We start from the raw sequence: 17,585 nt of genomic DNA on the forward strand, positions 1-17,585 counted from the left end.
TTCTGGCAGATACAACTGGATGAGTCCAGCAGGAAGCTCTGCACGTTCAACACACCATTTGGCAGGTACTCTTATAACCGTTCGGCATTGTCTCAGCCTCTGAAATCTTCCACAGGATCATGGAGCAGATGATGGAGGGCATTGAGGGTGTGCGTGTCTATGTAGATGATGTAATCATATGGTCCATGACTCCCGAGGAACACATATCTCGTCTCAAACAAGTCTTTTGACGTGTCCATGCAAGCGGCCTCAAGCTGAACAAGGCCAAGTGCTCCTTTGGCATGTCAACCATCAAGTTCATGGGCGACCAGATATCCCAGTAGGGTGTGCGACCAGATTCGGACAAGATCAAGGCCATTAACACCATGAAGAACCTGGAAGACAAGAATGCGGTACTACGCTTCCTCGGAATGGTGAACTTCTTGGGAAAATTCATTCCCAACATGGCCTCACACACCACGGCTCTCAGGCATCTGGTGAAGAAGTCCATTGCATTCCAGTGGCTACTCACACATCAAGCTGAGTGGCTCGAGCTCAAAGCAAAGCTCACCACTGCTCCGGTACTAGCGTTTTTTGACCCGGACAGGGAAACAAAAGTCTCCACGGACGCAAGCCAGGTCAGCATTGGTGCGGTGCTCCTCCAGAGGAATGACTCCTCGTCCTGGGCTCCAGTTGCTTATGCGTCAAGGGCCATGACTCCTACTGAACAGAGGTACGCACAGATAGAAAAAGAGTGCCTGGGCCTCCTAACCGGCATTGTAAAGTTCCATGACTACGTCTACGGTCTACCAACATTCACAGTGGAGACTGACCACAGACCCTTGGTCCATATTATTCATAGAATTTATCATAGAATTTACAGTGCAGAAGGAGGCCATTCGGCCCATCGAGTCTGCACCGGCTCTTGGAAAGAGCATCCTACCCAAGGTCAACACCTCCACCCTATCCCCATAACCCAGTAACCCCACCCAACACTAAGGGCAATTTTGGACACTAAGGGCAATTTATCATAGCCAATCCACCTAACCTGCACATCTTTGGACTGTGGGAGGAAACCGGAGCACCCGGAGGAAACCCACGCAGACACGGGGAGGATGTGCAGACTCCGCACAGACAGTGACCCAAGCCGGAATCGAACCTGGGACCCTGGAGCTGTGAAGCAATTGTGCTATCCACAATGCTACCGTGCTGCCTATCATTCATAAGGACTTGAATTACATGACGCCCAGACTTCTGTGCATTCTCCTTCGACTCCGAAGGTACGATTTTGGGTAAGTATACACACCAGGCAAGGAGCTGATAATTGCGGATGCCCTGTCCCGCTCCATCACCTCGCCCTGTGAACAGGTTGCCTTCATCCACCAGATTGAGGCACAGGTGCAGCTGTGTGCCAGCCACCTCCCCGGTTAATGTGATTAACATTCGTGAAGAGACTGCCAAGGACCCTTTTCTGCAGCATGGAATGCACCACCTCGCAAATGGCTGGCAAAAAGGGCAATGCCCTCTGTTCTTTAATGTGAAGGACGACCTGACCGTCGTCGAGGGGATCCTCCTCAAGCTAGATCGTATCGTTATTCCTCACAGTCTGCAGAGCTTAGTGCCCAAACAAATCCACGAGGGACACCGAGGTGTCGAAAAGTGTAGGCGCAGGGCCCGGCAGGCTGTCTATTGACCTGGAATCAGCCAGGACATATCCAACATGGTCCTCAATCGTGCGACCTGTCAGCGTTTCCAGCCTGCTCAAACAAAAGAAACACTCCAGCAACACGGGATCGTGACCTCTCCGTGGTCCAAGGTGGGAATCAATCTTTTTCCCGCCAATGGGCGTGACTATGTGCTCATCATAGATTACTTCTCAAATTACCTGGAAGTTGTGAAGCTGTCAGACCTCACATCAAGACAGTCATCAAGGTCTGCCAGGAGACATTTGCCAGGCATGGCATTCCACTCACTGTCATGAGTGACAATGGTCCCTGCTTCCACAGCCAAGAGTGGTCCAATTTCGCCAAGTCGTACCAATTCAACCACATTATCTCAAGCCCAACTACCCGCAGTCCAATGGGAAGGTTGAGAAAGGGGTCTATATAGTGAAGCAAATGCTCTGCAAGGCTGCGGACTCTGCTTCTGACTTCAATCTTGCGCTTTTGCCGTACAGGGCAACCCCTCTTTCCACCGGTATGTCACCGGCTCAACTCCTCATGAATAGAGACCTGCGGACAACTGTTCCAGCCATACACTTACCAGACCTGGATCACCTCCCAGTGCTGCAAAAGGTGCAGCAGCTCAGGAAACGGCAAAAGCTGACGTACGATGTTCCTGCTACCGATTTGCCTGTGCTATCTCCGGAAGATGCTGTTCAGATCAAGCTACCTGATGGCGGCTGGTCAGCTCCAACTGTTGTTATTCGACAGGCTGCTTCCAGATTGTTTGTAGTTCGTATGGCGGATGGTTCCATTGTCAGGCGCTACAGAAGGGCACTGCGCAAAGTTGCCTGCCCACCACCAGATCTTACTTTTCCATATGTTGTTATGCCTCCTCCGGACACCTCGCACCACGAGGCCATCAGTCTGGCTGCAATCCCGCCTGTCAAGGCGCCGTCGTCCCCACCTCCACCTCTCAGGCGGTCGACAAGGATCAGACGCAAGCCCCAAAGATTGGACTTATAGACGTTTATCTTGTAAATTTTGTTCTGTGTCTGCACGCTAGGCACCTCTTATGTATATAGTCATCCACTCGCTTTCATCCACTCGCCATTTAATATAAATAGTTCTACATGTAAATACAGTCGCATATGCTCCAAGCAACCAACATTTTTTTTAAAAAGGGGAGATGTCATGATATGCACTCATGCACATAATGAGATACAGACAGGCAGTGACAGACACCCAGTACAGCCAATCAACACACAGGGCAGAACACAACCAATCACCAGGCAGAACACTAGAGTCTCCCACTATAAAACACACGAGGCACGACATTCTGCCTCTTTCCACTGGTGACAACTGTAGTGACAATCAGGGTGTATATATCTGTTAGTACCTTCTACACGTGGCTCAGAGCTAGTCTGGTCTAGTTAATTATCGTAAGCACGCTTAGATTAGTAGAGTGTCAAACCCACAGCGAACTGTGTGCACTGCTTAATAAGTTCAATAAAGCGTATTGAACTAACATCAAAGTTTGGAGTCTACATTCAAGTACAACTGCATCCAGTTGCAGTCTGTGTTACCCCAGGGTGATTAACACGACACACAATACCTGCACAGCACATACACAGCTCATGTAGAATACATAGATACCTGTACAACACATACACATCTCCTGTGAAATACATAGACTCCTGTACAACACAGACAGAACTCCTGTGCAATACTTACACAACTTCTGTACAAAACATAGACAGCTCCTATACAACACATCCATTCTACGATTCAATTTGCCTCCAGCTCAGTGTAATGAGCAGTTAAAAACTGTTACACATATGTTTTGAAAAGAGAAGCTTGCCTCCAGTAATGAAATCAGTCCGCTGAAATCATGTCCCCATTTTTAATACTATTTTTGTTGCTGTACTTCAATCTCATTAAGCACTCACAAAATTTTGCAGAGTCAAATGGAACATCTGCTAGAGACCTTAGACTGCAGCTTAATCTGCTGCAGTTTCTGCCAGAGCAGTCCCAGCAACAAGGTATGGATAAATATCATTTTCCAAACGCACACAATCGGGGAATAGTTGCTGCTCCATTCTCTATTTCTCCCTCAACACCGTTTCTCTTTCCTCGCTTCTCTTTATTGTCAGTGCGCCTCACTTTCATTCAACACTGAAAGCTAGGATTTCAAAGACATGTATAGAATTTGAGCACACAATCCAGACTGACAATTGCTCCACAGCAGAACCGAGGGAGTGCAACATTTTTGGAGGTGCTCACTTTCGAATGAGGCATTAAATGAAAATCCTGTTTTCTTGCTGTTGGATGAGTGTTACAGATCTCGCAGCTGCCATTCATAGAGTTCTCCCCTGGTTCCTGGTCAATATTTGTTCCTTAATCACTGAGGCAGATTGATGCCATTATCTTCTTGCTATATATAAATTGGTTGCCCATTTCTCCACATTACAGTGGTGGCACATTTCAAAATGATTCATCAGCTATTAGATGCAGTGGGGTAGTGGAAAGTGCTTTTCCTTCTTTCCAAATTCTATCACATGAGAAGTCGAGATATTGGGGAGACGCCTTATACAAACATCGGGGGTGGCCTGCATGGATGTGGTTGAGTTGGAGTTTTTCGGGGGGGGGGGACCAATAGAGCGGGACGCCATTTTAAAATGGCGTCTCGATCTCCACCTGCACTGAGGAATTCCGGTGAGTGGAGCTCCTCAGTGCAGGAAATGGGATCAAGTGGGTCCTCAGTGACGCATTTTCTGCTGAGGGCACGAATAGAACCAGAGTCGCGGTGGATCGCGTGGTTTACTCAGTGCCGTGAGCAGTGGGAAACACTCAGCTAAACCCATTTGTTATGGGGCACTGTTCCCATTCAGTTAGATCGCACCCGGAATAAAGCATTTCTGTCCCAGTATTTTATTAGATTCCTTTACTTTAGCCAAACATGTTTAAAATGGTTCCAAGTAGCTGGTTCTTCTTTTAGAGAACATACAATGAGCCCAGCAGAATATTCACACTCACAGAGCTTGGCCATTGAGGAAAGTCTTGACAGGTTTGGTTTGATGTTAACATTCCCGAGCAGGGGACTGGATTAAGAGGGTCAGAGTACCTGACACGGATCAGCAATGAGTCATGTCATCCTGTCTAAATCAAACATTGTATATGAGTGATGACCTGACTGGCAGTCTTCTTTGGGCAACAGAAATGATTAACCAATATTCTGCATGAACAGAAACAGAGTTAACATTTCGAGTCTAAATGACCTTTCCACAGAACAGTTGTGTATTAGGGTCACTTAGACGCGAAACATTAACTCAAATCCACAGATTCTGCCAGAACTGCTGAGTTTATCCAGATTTCCAGCATGTAAAGATGTGGGTTGAGTCTATAATAGAGTAGAACGTGGGTGACTGTCTGTGTGGAGTTTGCACATTCTCCCTGTGTCTGCATGGGCTTCCTCCGGGTACTCCAGTTTCTTCCCACAGTTCAAAGACAACCTTCTCTAACACAACGGGCGCGATTCTCCGATGCCGCACCGTTTGGGAGAATCGCCTGGCGCGCCATTTTTTCCCGCGACGCTGGTCCGACGCCCTCCCGCGATGCACCCAAGCGGCGAGATCGGCACTATCTAGTTCTGCGCGGCACAGTCCTGTGAATCGCCCGAGACACCGAAAACGGCGATTCTCCGCCACCCCCGCTATTCTCAGGCCCTTATGGGCCGAGTGGCCTGCCCAAAACGACGGCTTCCCGCTGGCGCCATCCACACCTGGTCGCTGCCGGCGGGAACAGCGCGGGAACGCTGGGGAGGCGGCCTGTGGGGGGCGAGGGGGGTTCTTTCACCGGGGTAGGACTCAAAAGGGGTCTGGCCCGCGATCGGTGCCCACCGATTGGCAGGCCGGCCTCTCTGAAAGAGGACCTCCTTTCCTCCGCGCCCCGCAAGATCCTTCCGACATCTTCTTGCGGGGCGGCCTCGGGGAGGATGGCAACCACGCATGCGCGGGTTGGTGCCGGCTGGCACCGGCCAATCCACACATGCGCGGGTGACGCCAGTTAGGCGGCAGATGACGCGGCACCGCTTTTATGCGGCACCAATGCCCGCCGCGTGCTGACGATGCTGCTTTAGCGACACGCCCCCCGAGTTTCTCGCGGCCCCGATCCTAGCCCATTGTCGGGCCCTGAATCGGTCGAGACAGGGGCCGTTTCGCGCCGTCGTGAACCTCGACGGCGTTCACTCCCGCGTGGGCACTTAGTCGCGGGAGCGGAGAATCGAGCCCAGTGTTTTTCAAACTTTTTTTCCGTGGACCCATTTTTACCAACAGGCCAACTTTCGGGACCCAACCCGGCCGACCATCGCGACCCAACCCGGCCGACCATCGCGACCCACGCCGGCCAACCTGCACGACCCACCATTTTCTCTTACCTAGTTTGTTGCTGACAAAAATGGAGGAAATGGTTTTGGGTCCCTTTGGCCCCAATGGTCCCTTTGTCCATTTGGCCCTCCGAACTTGAAAAAAAAAGGCTGCGACCGTATAAAAACAAATGCGGCCGCACTGCGCATGCGTGCCCGATCACGCACATGCGCACCGATGATCGGGCACGCGTGCGCAGTGCGGGCAAATTTTTTGTATCTGTTCCTGGCCATTTTGAAGGCCGCTTGCAGCCGGCATTCTTAAAAGCCGGCTGCTGCGGCTGTTGGCGCGGATTTGCGAGGTCGGGAGCGCCGCAATGGACGGTTCAGCGACCCTCCCGACACCCGCCCGCGACCCACCCGCGGGTCGCACCCCCAAGTTTGACAATGCCTGCTCTAACAGGTGGCTGTGAGCTTCTGATTGTGGGGTTAGATTTGATTCCTTGCAGTCGGTCTGATCGGTCCTGAGGGACAGGGAGAGCCAGTAGTCACCATGAAGACTGAGTCAGACAATTGCAAGGATTTGTTTTCCAAGGAGCAGTGCAGGATAATCATTTTGTGTTTGTTGAAGTATTAATTACTATAAATTCACTTCACTGCATGTTGTTTATTCATAGAATCAGAGAATCCCTACAGTGCAGAAGGAGGCCATTCGACCAATCGAGGCTGCACCGACCCTCTGAAAGAGTACTTCACCCAAGCTCACTCCCTCACCCTTTTCCATTTACCCCTTACTCTAACCTCGACATCTTTTTTTTAACAAACAATTTTAATGAGGTATTTTTGGCATTACAAACAACAACAGCATAAAAACAATGTACAAAGAAGAACAACTCGACATATTTTTGAACACGAAGGGGCAATTTAGCACGGCCAATCCACCTAACCTGCACATCTTTGAACTGTGGGAAGAAACTGGAGCACCCGGAGGAAACCCACGCAGACACGGGGAGAGTGTGTAGACTCCACACAGACAGACACACAAGGCCAGATTTGAACCCGGATCCCTGGCGCTGTGAGGCAACAGTGCTAACCACTGTGCCACCGTGCGGCCCATGTGTATAATGTTAAACCAAATTGCCTGCAGGTTTATACTCAAGAGTTTTACTCTGGTACTATGTATGTTCTTCCAACCACTGAAGGGCAGATCACATTGACTACACATGACATTTTCCAGTCAGCCAGTACACTGCAGTGGTCTCAGTTTGGTCAGGAACCTCTCTACGTTTACCTCAGTACTCGACCTGTCTCAGCCTCCAGTTTGTAGAGATCTTGGGCGGAATTCTCCGAACCTCCGCCGATTCTCCGACCCGGCGGGGGGGGCGGCGTGAATCCCGTCCCGACGCCGGCTGCCGAATTCTCCGGCGCCGGGGTTTTGGCAGGTGTGGGAATCGCGCCGCGATGGACCGAGCGGCCGCGGTCTAGCCGGCGTAAATCAAACCAGGCCCATACCGGCGGGAACTGGCTCTACAAGCGACCTGCGGAGTCCTCGGAGGGGTGCAGGGGGATCTGGCCCCGGGGGGGGCTCCACGGTGGCCTGGCCCGCGATCGGGGCCCACCAATCCGCGGGTGGGTCTGTGCCGTGGGGCCTCCGCGCCGGCTGCTGCCAATCTCCGCCATGGCCGGCGCGGACAAGAACCCCCCCTGCGCATGCGCTGGGATGATGCCAGCACATGCTGGTGCTCCCGCGCATGAGCCAACTCGCACCGGCCAGCGGAGGCCTTTCTGCGTCGGCTGGCACGGCGCCAACCCCGCCAGCGTCGGCCTAGCCCCTGAAGGTGCGGAGGATTCCGCACCTTCCGGGCGGCCCGACGCCTGAGTGGTTCACACCACTCCTCGGAGCCGGTACGGCCCGCCCCGCTGGGTAGGGGAAAATCCCGCCCCTTGATATCTGCTTCTATATGTAAGTAAATGGACAGACGGTGGCAGAGTGGCACACTGCCTCACAGTGCCAGGGACCCGGTTCAAATCCGGCCTTGGGGACTGTCTGTGTGGAGTCTGTACATTATAGAACATAGAACAGTACAGCACAGTCAGGTCCTTTGGCCCACGATGTTGTGCCGACCAATTATCCTAATCTAAGTTCAACCTAACCTACACCCCTTCAATTTACTGCTGACCATGTGCCTGTCGAACAGTCGCTTAAATTTCCCTAATGACTCTGACTCCACCACCTCCGCTGGGAGTGCATTCCACACACCCACCAGTCTCTGTGTAAAGAACCTACCTCTGACATCTCTGCTATACCTTTCTCCAATCACCTTAAAATTATGTCCCCTCTGGCAGCCATTTCCGCCCTGGGGAAAAGTCTCTGGCTATCCACTCTGTCCATCCTCTCATCACCTTGTTCACGTCTATCAAGTCACCCCTCTTTATTTTTCGCTCCAGTGAGAAAAGCCCTAGCTTCCTCAACCTTTCTTCATAAGACATGCCCTCCAGTCCAGGCAGCATCCTGGTAAATCTCCTCTGCACCCTCTCCAAAGCATCCACATCCTTCCTATAATGAGGCGACCACAACTGGACACAATATCCTAAGTGTGGTCTAACCAGGGTTTTATAAAGCTGCAGCAAAACCTCGCGGCTCTTAAAACTCAATCCCCCTGTTAATGAAAGCCAACATACAATACGCCTTCTTAACAACCCTATCAACCTGGGTGGCAACTTTGAGGGGTCTATGTACGTGGATCCCAAGATCCCTCTGTTCCTGCACACTTCCAAGAATCCTGCCTCTAACCCTGTATTCAGCATTCAAATTCGACCTTCCAAAATGAATCACTTCACATTTATCAAGGTTGAACTCCATCTGCCACTTCTCAGCCCAGCTCTGCATCCTGTCAATGTCCTGTAAAAGCTGCAACAGCCCTCGACATTATCTACACCTCCACCAACCCTTCCACTTCTTCATCCAAGTCATTTATAAAATCCACAAAGAGCAGAGGTCCCAGAACAGATCCTTGCAGGACACCACTGGTCACCGACTTCTAGGCGGAATACTTTCCATCCACTACCACTCGCTGTCTTCTTTTGGCCAGCCAATTCTGTATCCAGACAGCCAAATTTCCCTGTATCCCATGCCCCCTAACTTTCTGAATGAGCCTACCATGGGAAACCTTATCAAATACCTTACTGAAATCCATATACACCACATCCACTGCCCGACCTTCATCAATGTGTCTCGTCACATCCTCAAAGAATTCAATGAGGCTTGTGAGGCATGACCTGCCTCTCACAAAGCCATGCTGACTATCTTTAATCAAACTATGTTTTTCTAAATAATAATAAATCCTATCTCTTAGAATCCTTTCCAATATTTTGCTCACCACAGACATAAGACTGACTGGTCTGTAATTCCCAGGGATTTCCCTATTCCCTTTCTTGAACAGGAAAACAACATTCGCCTTCCTCCAATCATCCGGTACTACTCCAGTGGAGAGTGAGGATGCAAAGATCATCGCCAACGGCGCAGCAATTTCCTCCCTCGCTTCCCGTAGTAACCTTGGGTATATTCCGTCAGGCCCAGGGGACCTATCTATCCTGATGCTTTTCAAAATTTCCAGCACATCCTCCTTCTTAATATCAATCTGTTTGAGTCTATTAAGCTGGTTTACGCTGTTCCCACGAGCAACAAGGCCCCTCTAGTGAATACTGAAGCAAAATATTCATTTAGGGCCTCCCCTATCTCCTCAGTCTCTGTACACAAGTTCCCTCCATTATCCCTGATCGGCCCTACTCTCACTCTAATCATCCTCTTATTTCTCACATATATGTAGAACGCCTTCAGGTTTTCCCTAATCCTTCCCGCCAGGGCTTTCTCATGCCCCCTCACAGCTCTCGTAAGCCCATTTTTGAGTTCCTTCCTGGCTACCTTGTAACCCACTAGAGCCGTGCCAGATCCTTGCTTCCACAACCTTACGTAAGCTTCCTTCTTCCTCTTGACTAGAAGCTCCACTTCTCTTGCCATCCAAGGCTCCTTCACCTTACCATTCCTTCCTCGTCTCAGTGGGACAAAACTAACTAGCACTCGCAGCAAGTGCTCCTTAAACAACGATCTCCCCGTGCTTGCTGGGATTTCCTCCGGGTGTTCCAGTTTCCTCCCACAATCCAAAGATGTGCTGGTTAGGTGGATTGCCCATGCTAAATTGCCCTTGAGTGTCAAAAAAGTTAGGTGGGATTACAGGGATAGGGTGGGCGCCTGGGTAGGGGGTCGGTACAGACTCAATTAACTAAATGTCATTCTTCTGCACTGTAGGGATTCTATGATTTCTATGACATGGTCAGTGATACAAAGCCAACAAGCACGTCCAGGATCAGAAAACCAAAAACATAATAGATGTAATCATAAAAAATGATGGAATGAGTGAAGACAGTCACAGCCCACCCAGGCTTCTCTGGCCATAAGCAATTTATCTTCATGAGTTATCACCTGAGGGAAGGTTCTACCTGTGTGGATGATTTATACTGTGGATTGAAGAGAATTTGTACCACTCTTTGTTCATAGTTTCTGGGTCTTGACGCAGCTTGACATTTTACTTTGATAAATTTTTTGCCTTATTGAAGATGACCAGATAATCTGGTCATTATCTCATCATTGAGTTACTTAAGTCTGGCATTTCCTCCATTACAACAGTGATGACAATTTGACAATGCTTCATTGGCTGCAGAGCTCTCGATGATATTGTGACACCATGAAATGCTCTTTATATATATCCTGCTGTTGATGGAATGGGAAGAGGTCCCTATCGTGGAGGTGAAGAGTAAGTGGGAAGCGGAGCTGGGAGGAGAGTTGGAAATTGAATTATGGAAAAGGATTTGAAGGGAGTTAATTCATCTTCGTCGTGTGCCAGACTTAGCCTGATCCAGTTCAAGGTGGTTCATAGGGCCCACGTGACGGTTCGCCCGAATGAGCAGGTTTTTTGAGGAAGTGGAGGATAGGTGCGGACGCTGTGGGGGAAGCCCGGCGAATCATGTACATATGTTCTGGGCGTGTCCGAAGCTGAGGGAATTCTGGCAGGGATTTGCGGACATTGTGTCAGAGGTCCTGGAAGGGAGGGTGACTCCGCGTCCAGAATTGGCAATATTTGGGGTGTCGGAAGATCCGGGACCCAGGGGGGGACGGAGGCCGTGTTCTGGCCTTCTCCTCCCTGGTGGCCCGGAGACGGATTTTGCTGGGATGGAGGGACTCGGAACCTCCAAAGTCAGGAGTGTGGGTTAGTGACATTGCAGGGTTTCTCAGGCTGGAAAATATCAAGTTCGTCTTGGGAGGATCAATTCAGGGGTTCGCCCAGAGGTGGCAACCGTTCATCGACTTCAAGGAAAATTGAAAGCCAGCAGTAAGGGGGGAGGGGGAGGAAAATGGGAGGCATGGTAGTGTAAGACAAGGACAGGGAACTTAGCACACGGGTAATTAGGAAATAGGGCGGGGGTAGTAGGGGATGTTGTTTTTAGGTTTTTTGTGTGCATCGGCCCACGCAGTTGTTTAAGGAATGTTAAAGTGTTAAACTGTCAACTGAAAATTACAAATGCTTCAATAAAATATTTTCTAAAAATAAATAAATATCCTGCTATCTTTTGAAGAGAAAATGTCCAGGATCACTGCCAGAATGGCAGGGCATAAGACATATTCGATTGGAGCCAATTCGCCTGTGTTCCAAGAATGTGATTGGCACTAGCCTCTTCAGAATGTTTTTGGCTTCAATTTGATGGCAAGTACTGTAAGGAAATATCTGCATTTAGTTTAATGACAGTGAAAAAAAGCAGAACTATCAACTTAACTAATTACACTTCACAAATCATAGCAATCTCAGCCCATATCACCCTCTGTCTATTGACAATATGTTTGACAACAATTCTTCAAACATTACTGGGAAAATTCATTCCTCTGTTAGATGAATTAGGTTTAGATTATATCATAATGGTTTCACTTAGTGCATCTTGATGTTTGATGTTTTCTAACACTTTAATGCCCTACTTGTTCAACTGTATCAAGTTACTGTAGAAATTAACAGGTAAAAAGTATTAGAATGTCAGAGGAATATGACTGGATAAGATCTTTCTAAAGCCCCAATTGCACATTGTTCGCTTTCTATTTATTGGTGAATGTGGGTTGTGAGTGGAACTTAAACAGTTTGGGGGAATTTTAACTCCCAGAAGCAGACAGGTTGGGTCAGGTAGGATAAAACATTCAAAATCTGGGGCGAAATTCTCCCCCAACGGCGCGATGTCCGCCGACTGGCGCCAGAAACGGCGCCAATCAGACGGGCATCGCGCCGGCCCAAAGGTGCGGAATGCTCCGCATCTTTGAGGGCCGAGCCCCAACATTGAGGGGCTAGGCCGACGCCGGAGGGATTTCCGCCCCGCCAGCTGGCGGAAATGGCATTTGTTGCCCCGCCAGCTGGCGCGGAAATGCGGCGCATGCGCGGGAGCGTCAGCGGCCGCCGACAGTTTCCCGCACATGCGCAATTGGGAGAGTCTCTTCCGCCTCCGCCATGATGGTGGCCGTGGCAGAGGCGGAAGAGAAAGAGTGCCCCCACGGCACAGGCCCGCCCGCGGATCGGTGGGCCCCGATCGCGGGCCCGGCCACCGTGGGGACACCCCCCAGGGTCAGATCACCCTGCCCCTCCCCCAGGACCCCGGAGCCCGCCCACGCCGCCTTGTCCCGCCGGTAAATACCAGCTTTGATTTACGCCGGCGGGACAGGCAATTTCTGGGCGGGACTTCGGCCCATCCGGGCCGGAGAATTGAGCGGGGGGGTCCCGCCAACCGGCGCGGCCCGATTCCCGCCCCCGCCCAATCTCCGGTACCGGAGACTTCGGCGGGGGCGGGATTCACGGCGGCCAACGGCCATTCTCCGACCCGGCGGGGGGTCGGAGAATGGCGCCCCTGGATCCTGACCCGAATTCAGCTTCAAACTGCCCTCTGTTAGTTTTAGCGGGAATCTGGTCCATCAGCTCAAGAGGCATCAAGCCCCATTTGAAATTTCCGCCGGCACAAGCGAGCACCGTCAGATTGAGGAAGTGAGTGGCTTTCCACTTACCTGCTGGAAGCAGTGGGCCTCCCGGGACAGCCCCACAATCGAACAGTCCATCCCTGACCTGTTTGACCTTCCTCTGAACTAACCCCAACTCCCCACAAAGGTTTCCAAACCCTTCCATCCACGTCACAGTCTGCAGCAGAACCCCAACTTCCAGGTCTCCTACGCTCCATCAACTTCTCCCTCTGCCCTTTCCAAAGGCCAAAGGCCAGAAGATAATCTAGGTTGACAGGAGGCCCAATGTGTGCTAACACCAGGACATTCCAGGTACAGGATTGCATTCGATAGTAGTTTCCCTTTAGCCACTAAATTGGCCATTTTGCTGAGTCTACATGAGAGATTCTGAACACATTAGATAATTGGAGAGACAAAAAAAAACTCTAGGCCAGTGGCATACCTGCTGGAATATCCTGACTGAGCATTTCCTTAGCAACCCGCACCACAAACACCCATTCTCCCACAGCATCCTGGGAAAAGGAAACCAGGATAAAAATACACGGTGAATAAAATAAATAATACTTGTGACATTTTCTCTCTGCGTCCCGCCACCCCAGGTGATCAAAACCAACCCAAGATTAACGTGGACTGAGTTACCACACGCTGGCATGGTAGCACAGTGGTTAGCACTGCTGCCTCACAGCTCCAGGGACCCAGGTTCAATTCCAGCCTGGGGTGACAGTCTGTGTAGAGTTTGCACATTCTCCCCGTGTCTGCGTGGGTTTCCTCCGGGTGCTCCGGTTTCGCCCCACAGCCCAAAGATGTGCAGGTTAGGTGAATTGGCTATGATCAATTGCCCCTTAGTGTCCAAAAGGTCAGGTTAGTTGGGTTAACTGGGTTAATGGGATAGAGTGGGAACCTGACCCGAGGTAGGGTACCCTTTCAGAGGGTTGGTGCAGACTCGATGGGCCGAATGGCCTCCTTCTATAATGGCGTGATTCTACGTTACTTTTACGTGATACAACCTTTGCCCTCACCCAGCTCTCTCACCAAGGTACATAGAGAATAGACTGTACCAGCCAAAAACTCTTCCCAGATATTCTCTGCTCTCTGGGAAATAAAAACACCCAACGTCCAGCCCATTCCTACTCTTGCATATTTTAAACTCGTCTCTGGCCCACTCTACCTTTTAAACTGGAATAACCTATTAATGTACATGTTATCCAGCCCTCTCAACATTATATCAACCTCCAGCAGGTTAGCTGTACGTCTACACTGCTCCACAGTAAATAGACCCATATATCTGAGGATCTGAAACTCTTTAAACTAATGAGGACAAGAGGCTGTAATAGACAAGAGATTAGGGACAATATTACATTGTAATAGATGAGAGATCAGAAATAGCATTAGACAGTAATGGATGAGAAAATAGTGAAGTTGTTACTGGGAGAGATTAGAGAGAGAGAGTTACACTGTCGATTAGTGAGACAGGGCTTTGGGGATTGATGGAGGCAGGCAGTGCGGTTCATCACAAACCCTGATTAAATAAACTGTGGGGTTATAAAAGCCTGAGTCTGTGTTAAGTCTAATGTTTTATCTTTGTACACCTAACGTAAATGGTGACAAGAACATCCAGAGGCTGGACTACCAGCTGAAAGGTAACTTTAGTTCATTGGCTTTCCTTTTTTTTTAACACAGAAACCTTGATGGATTCTACAACAGCAACAGCTGAGTTGGGGTGGACAGCGCACCCTCCCTCTGGAGTGAGTATCCTCTCTGCATTCAATATCTTGTGGTGATGAAGGGCAACATTTAAAATCTGTGGGACGGTTTATAGATTTCAGAAGAGATTGAAGGGAGGGACTGTTTGACAGACAGAAACAACAGACAATGGGGAGTAACTCTAGGCCAGGTATGCAAGAGGCTGGTACAATATTCAGCTTCTCAAAATCTGAATATCATGCACAATCTTCAAATGCTCACAGATATCCTCATTGCTCGAACTGCATGTGCCATTTCCCACCGAAAGGGAGGTTGAGTGTGGTACAGATAGTGGTGGATAGGGTGCAGAAGAGAATGGGAGAGAGGGGTGGCAGTGGGCGAGAGGGGAGAAGAAAGGATGGGTCAGTGGGGGGAAGGAATGGGAGGGGTAGGGTGAAGAGGGAGGGGAGTGGGAGGGAGATGGGAAGGGAAAATTGGGAGCGGGGGTGGGGAGGAAAGCGGAAGGGGAATGGGAAGAGATGGATTCAGGACCGGAGCTGCAGATTGTAAATATTTATCAGTCAGCCGTACCTCAGGTTTGTTAGCTCTTCACCCTATGCTGTACTTTAACAAATCTACTGGAACAAAAGATGTGAGAAAGTAAAAATTACTCAGTGCATTTACATATATTGAAAGCTCAAGCCCTCTCATAATATTTGTAATGCTATTTTCACACTGCTTCTAAAACTTGTGTTTTGGTGTAATTATAATAGAAATAACTCAGAACAAGAAATGTCCCCTTCATGGAACCTCTTAACTGTGTATAGAGAGAGACTGTGGCATTGTGGTATTGTGACTGAACCAGTAATCAAGAGACCCAGGGTCATGCTTTGGGTTCGAATCCCACCACGGCAGATGATGAACTTTGAATTAAATGAAAATCTGTATTAAAAGCCTAATGATGACCATGAAACTATTGTTGATTGTTGTAATAACTCATATGGTTCACTACCTGATCCTTATCTGGTCTGGCCTACATGTGACTCCAGACCCACAGCAATGCAGTTAACTCTTGAAATACCCTTGGTTCAAGCATACTTGGGTATGGGTTATAAATTCTGGCCCAGCCATTGGCACCCACATCCCATGAGAAGGGAAAGGTACTTTTCTTACAAAAGCAAAATGCTGCAGATGCTGAAATTCTGAAATAAAATCTGGGCGTGCTCAGGCAGCACCTGTGGAGAGAGGAACTGAGCCCCTTCCGCCTATTGGCCCAAGGGCTGGTCACCAGATGAACTGGCCGGAGTGAAGGCTGCAAAATTCTGGCCAACATTTCAGCTCAATGGCCTTGCATTGTTTACTCTTCTTGTTGACCGTTCCCTCCTGAATAATTTTCCTGCACTCTTTGAGATTCCAAAATAATTCTAATCCTTCCCTGTCAGAGATGTCTGGGACAGGACATGTTCACTCAGTGACCAATCTCTGGTCTTAGGGTCAGTGTCCACACACTTACCATCGAAGTGTCTCATTAACACTGCTCTCTGACACTGCCACAAAATATAGTCTCCGTCAGGTTGAAAACAGCCCAATCCTGTTACTTTGAATTTGCATTCTGTCACTTTAAGGATAGAAAGAAGTGCGGTCTCTTTATTGAGGATGAATATCTTGGTGACTATCGGTCTAAATTCCACGGCTCTGCAGCAATCCAAGAGTCCCCATACCGGCTTCTCACAAGTTGGTCTCTAATTTTTTTGTATGTGCACAGAGCTGTGCAGAAAATATTTAAAGGGGCCACACATTTAAAGAAATATTTAAAGGGGCCCCTTTAAAGAAATTGTTCAACAACAAAAACAGAAAATGCTGGACAATCTCAGCAGATCTGACAGCATCTGTGGAGAGAGAAGGCAAGCTAACGTTTTTAGTCTGGATGACTCTTTGCCAAATAAATTGTTCACCTATCCCAGATAAGATGCCAGGTTATGTCGATGACAATACCACGCTCATGTACTCTGGGTGTTGCAGTGTCACAGGCTCTGATTTTAACTCTGGTTGTTGAGGAGAGTTCCAAGCTCACTCACTGCTTCAAAAATGAGGCCTGGACTATTTTAACTCCTGAGCCTTGTTTAAATCCCTATGTCTGAGTTATCGGGCAGTAAACTCCATCTTCTCTGGGCCCCATAAGGATTTCTTTCTTTAGCTCTCCTCGCCCCAGCTCCTTTCCCCACTTTGGTTACCTGACCTAGCTAAAGCTGCTTCACCATCCAGGCCACCAGTTACAATTTCAGTTGGGGCCTGAGGATGTCACCAGGATCCAATGCTCACCTGTAAAGAAAGATCCTGCCAGTTGCAGGTGTCCAAGTAGCTGGACAATTTTAAACTGGATGCTGCATCACACACGCAGATGAAGAGAATTAAAGGCACAAGTGACGTTTCCAAGTTTGAAACAGAACTCAAAGCCCAAACCCTAAAGGCAGGGGCTGTCTGCAAACATCTCCTTCAGAAATGTCTTCATCATGTGGGGCCCATCACATTGTCTCTGGTGGATGGTTACCCTGGTGCAGTATGACTGCGGTCAGCTGCCACTGATGGGGATTGGGAACATTAATGATTCATTTCCATTGGAAGTTCTGATGGATAAAGGGGACATCATTGGTAGTTTAGAACACAAGACAGCTGCTCTTTCGTCATTATTAATAGAAACAGCAAATGCTGCAAGCATACATGGGTCAGTCAGCATCTGCGAGGAGAATGCATTAGTTTAGAATGCAGATGTTTCTAGTGGTAAATTGGAAGGGTTTTCTCTCCAGCTACTGCCTGACCCACAGTCTGCTTTTCTGGGTGGTGTTCTACATCA

The 17,585-nt window shown here is 49.2% G+C and overlaps 1 protein-coding gene across 2 annotated transcripts in view; it reads left to right on the forward strand.

Annotated features, from left to right (window-relative positions):
* Positions 1-17,585, forward strand: part of LOC140392858 (ephrin type-B receptor 2) — a 1,067,684-nt gene that overhangs the window by 507,884 nt on the left and 542,215 nt on the right. For both annotated transcript variants that reach the window (XM_072478598.1, XM_072478599.1), the window contains exon 2: positions 14,729-14,793. In XM_072478598.1, coding sequence (XP_072334699.1) covers positions 14,729-14,793 — 65 coding nt within the window. The remainder of the gene's footprint in view (positions 1-14,728; positions 14,794-17,585) is intronic.

The sequence above is a fragment of the Scyliorhinus torazame genome, chromosome 16 (genome assembly GCF_047496885.1).
Source record: "Scyliorhinus torazame isolate Kashiwa2021f chromosome 16, sScyTor2.1, whole genome shotgun sequence".
NCBI lineage: Eukaryota > Metazoa > Chordata > Chondrichthyes > Carcharhiniformes > Scyliorhinidae > Scyliorhinus > Scyliorhinus torazame.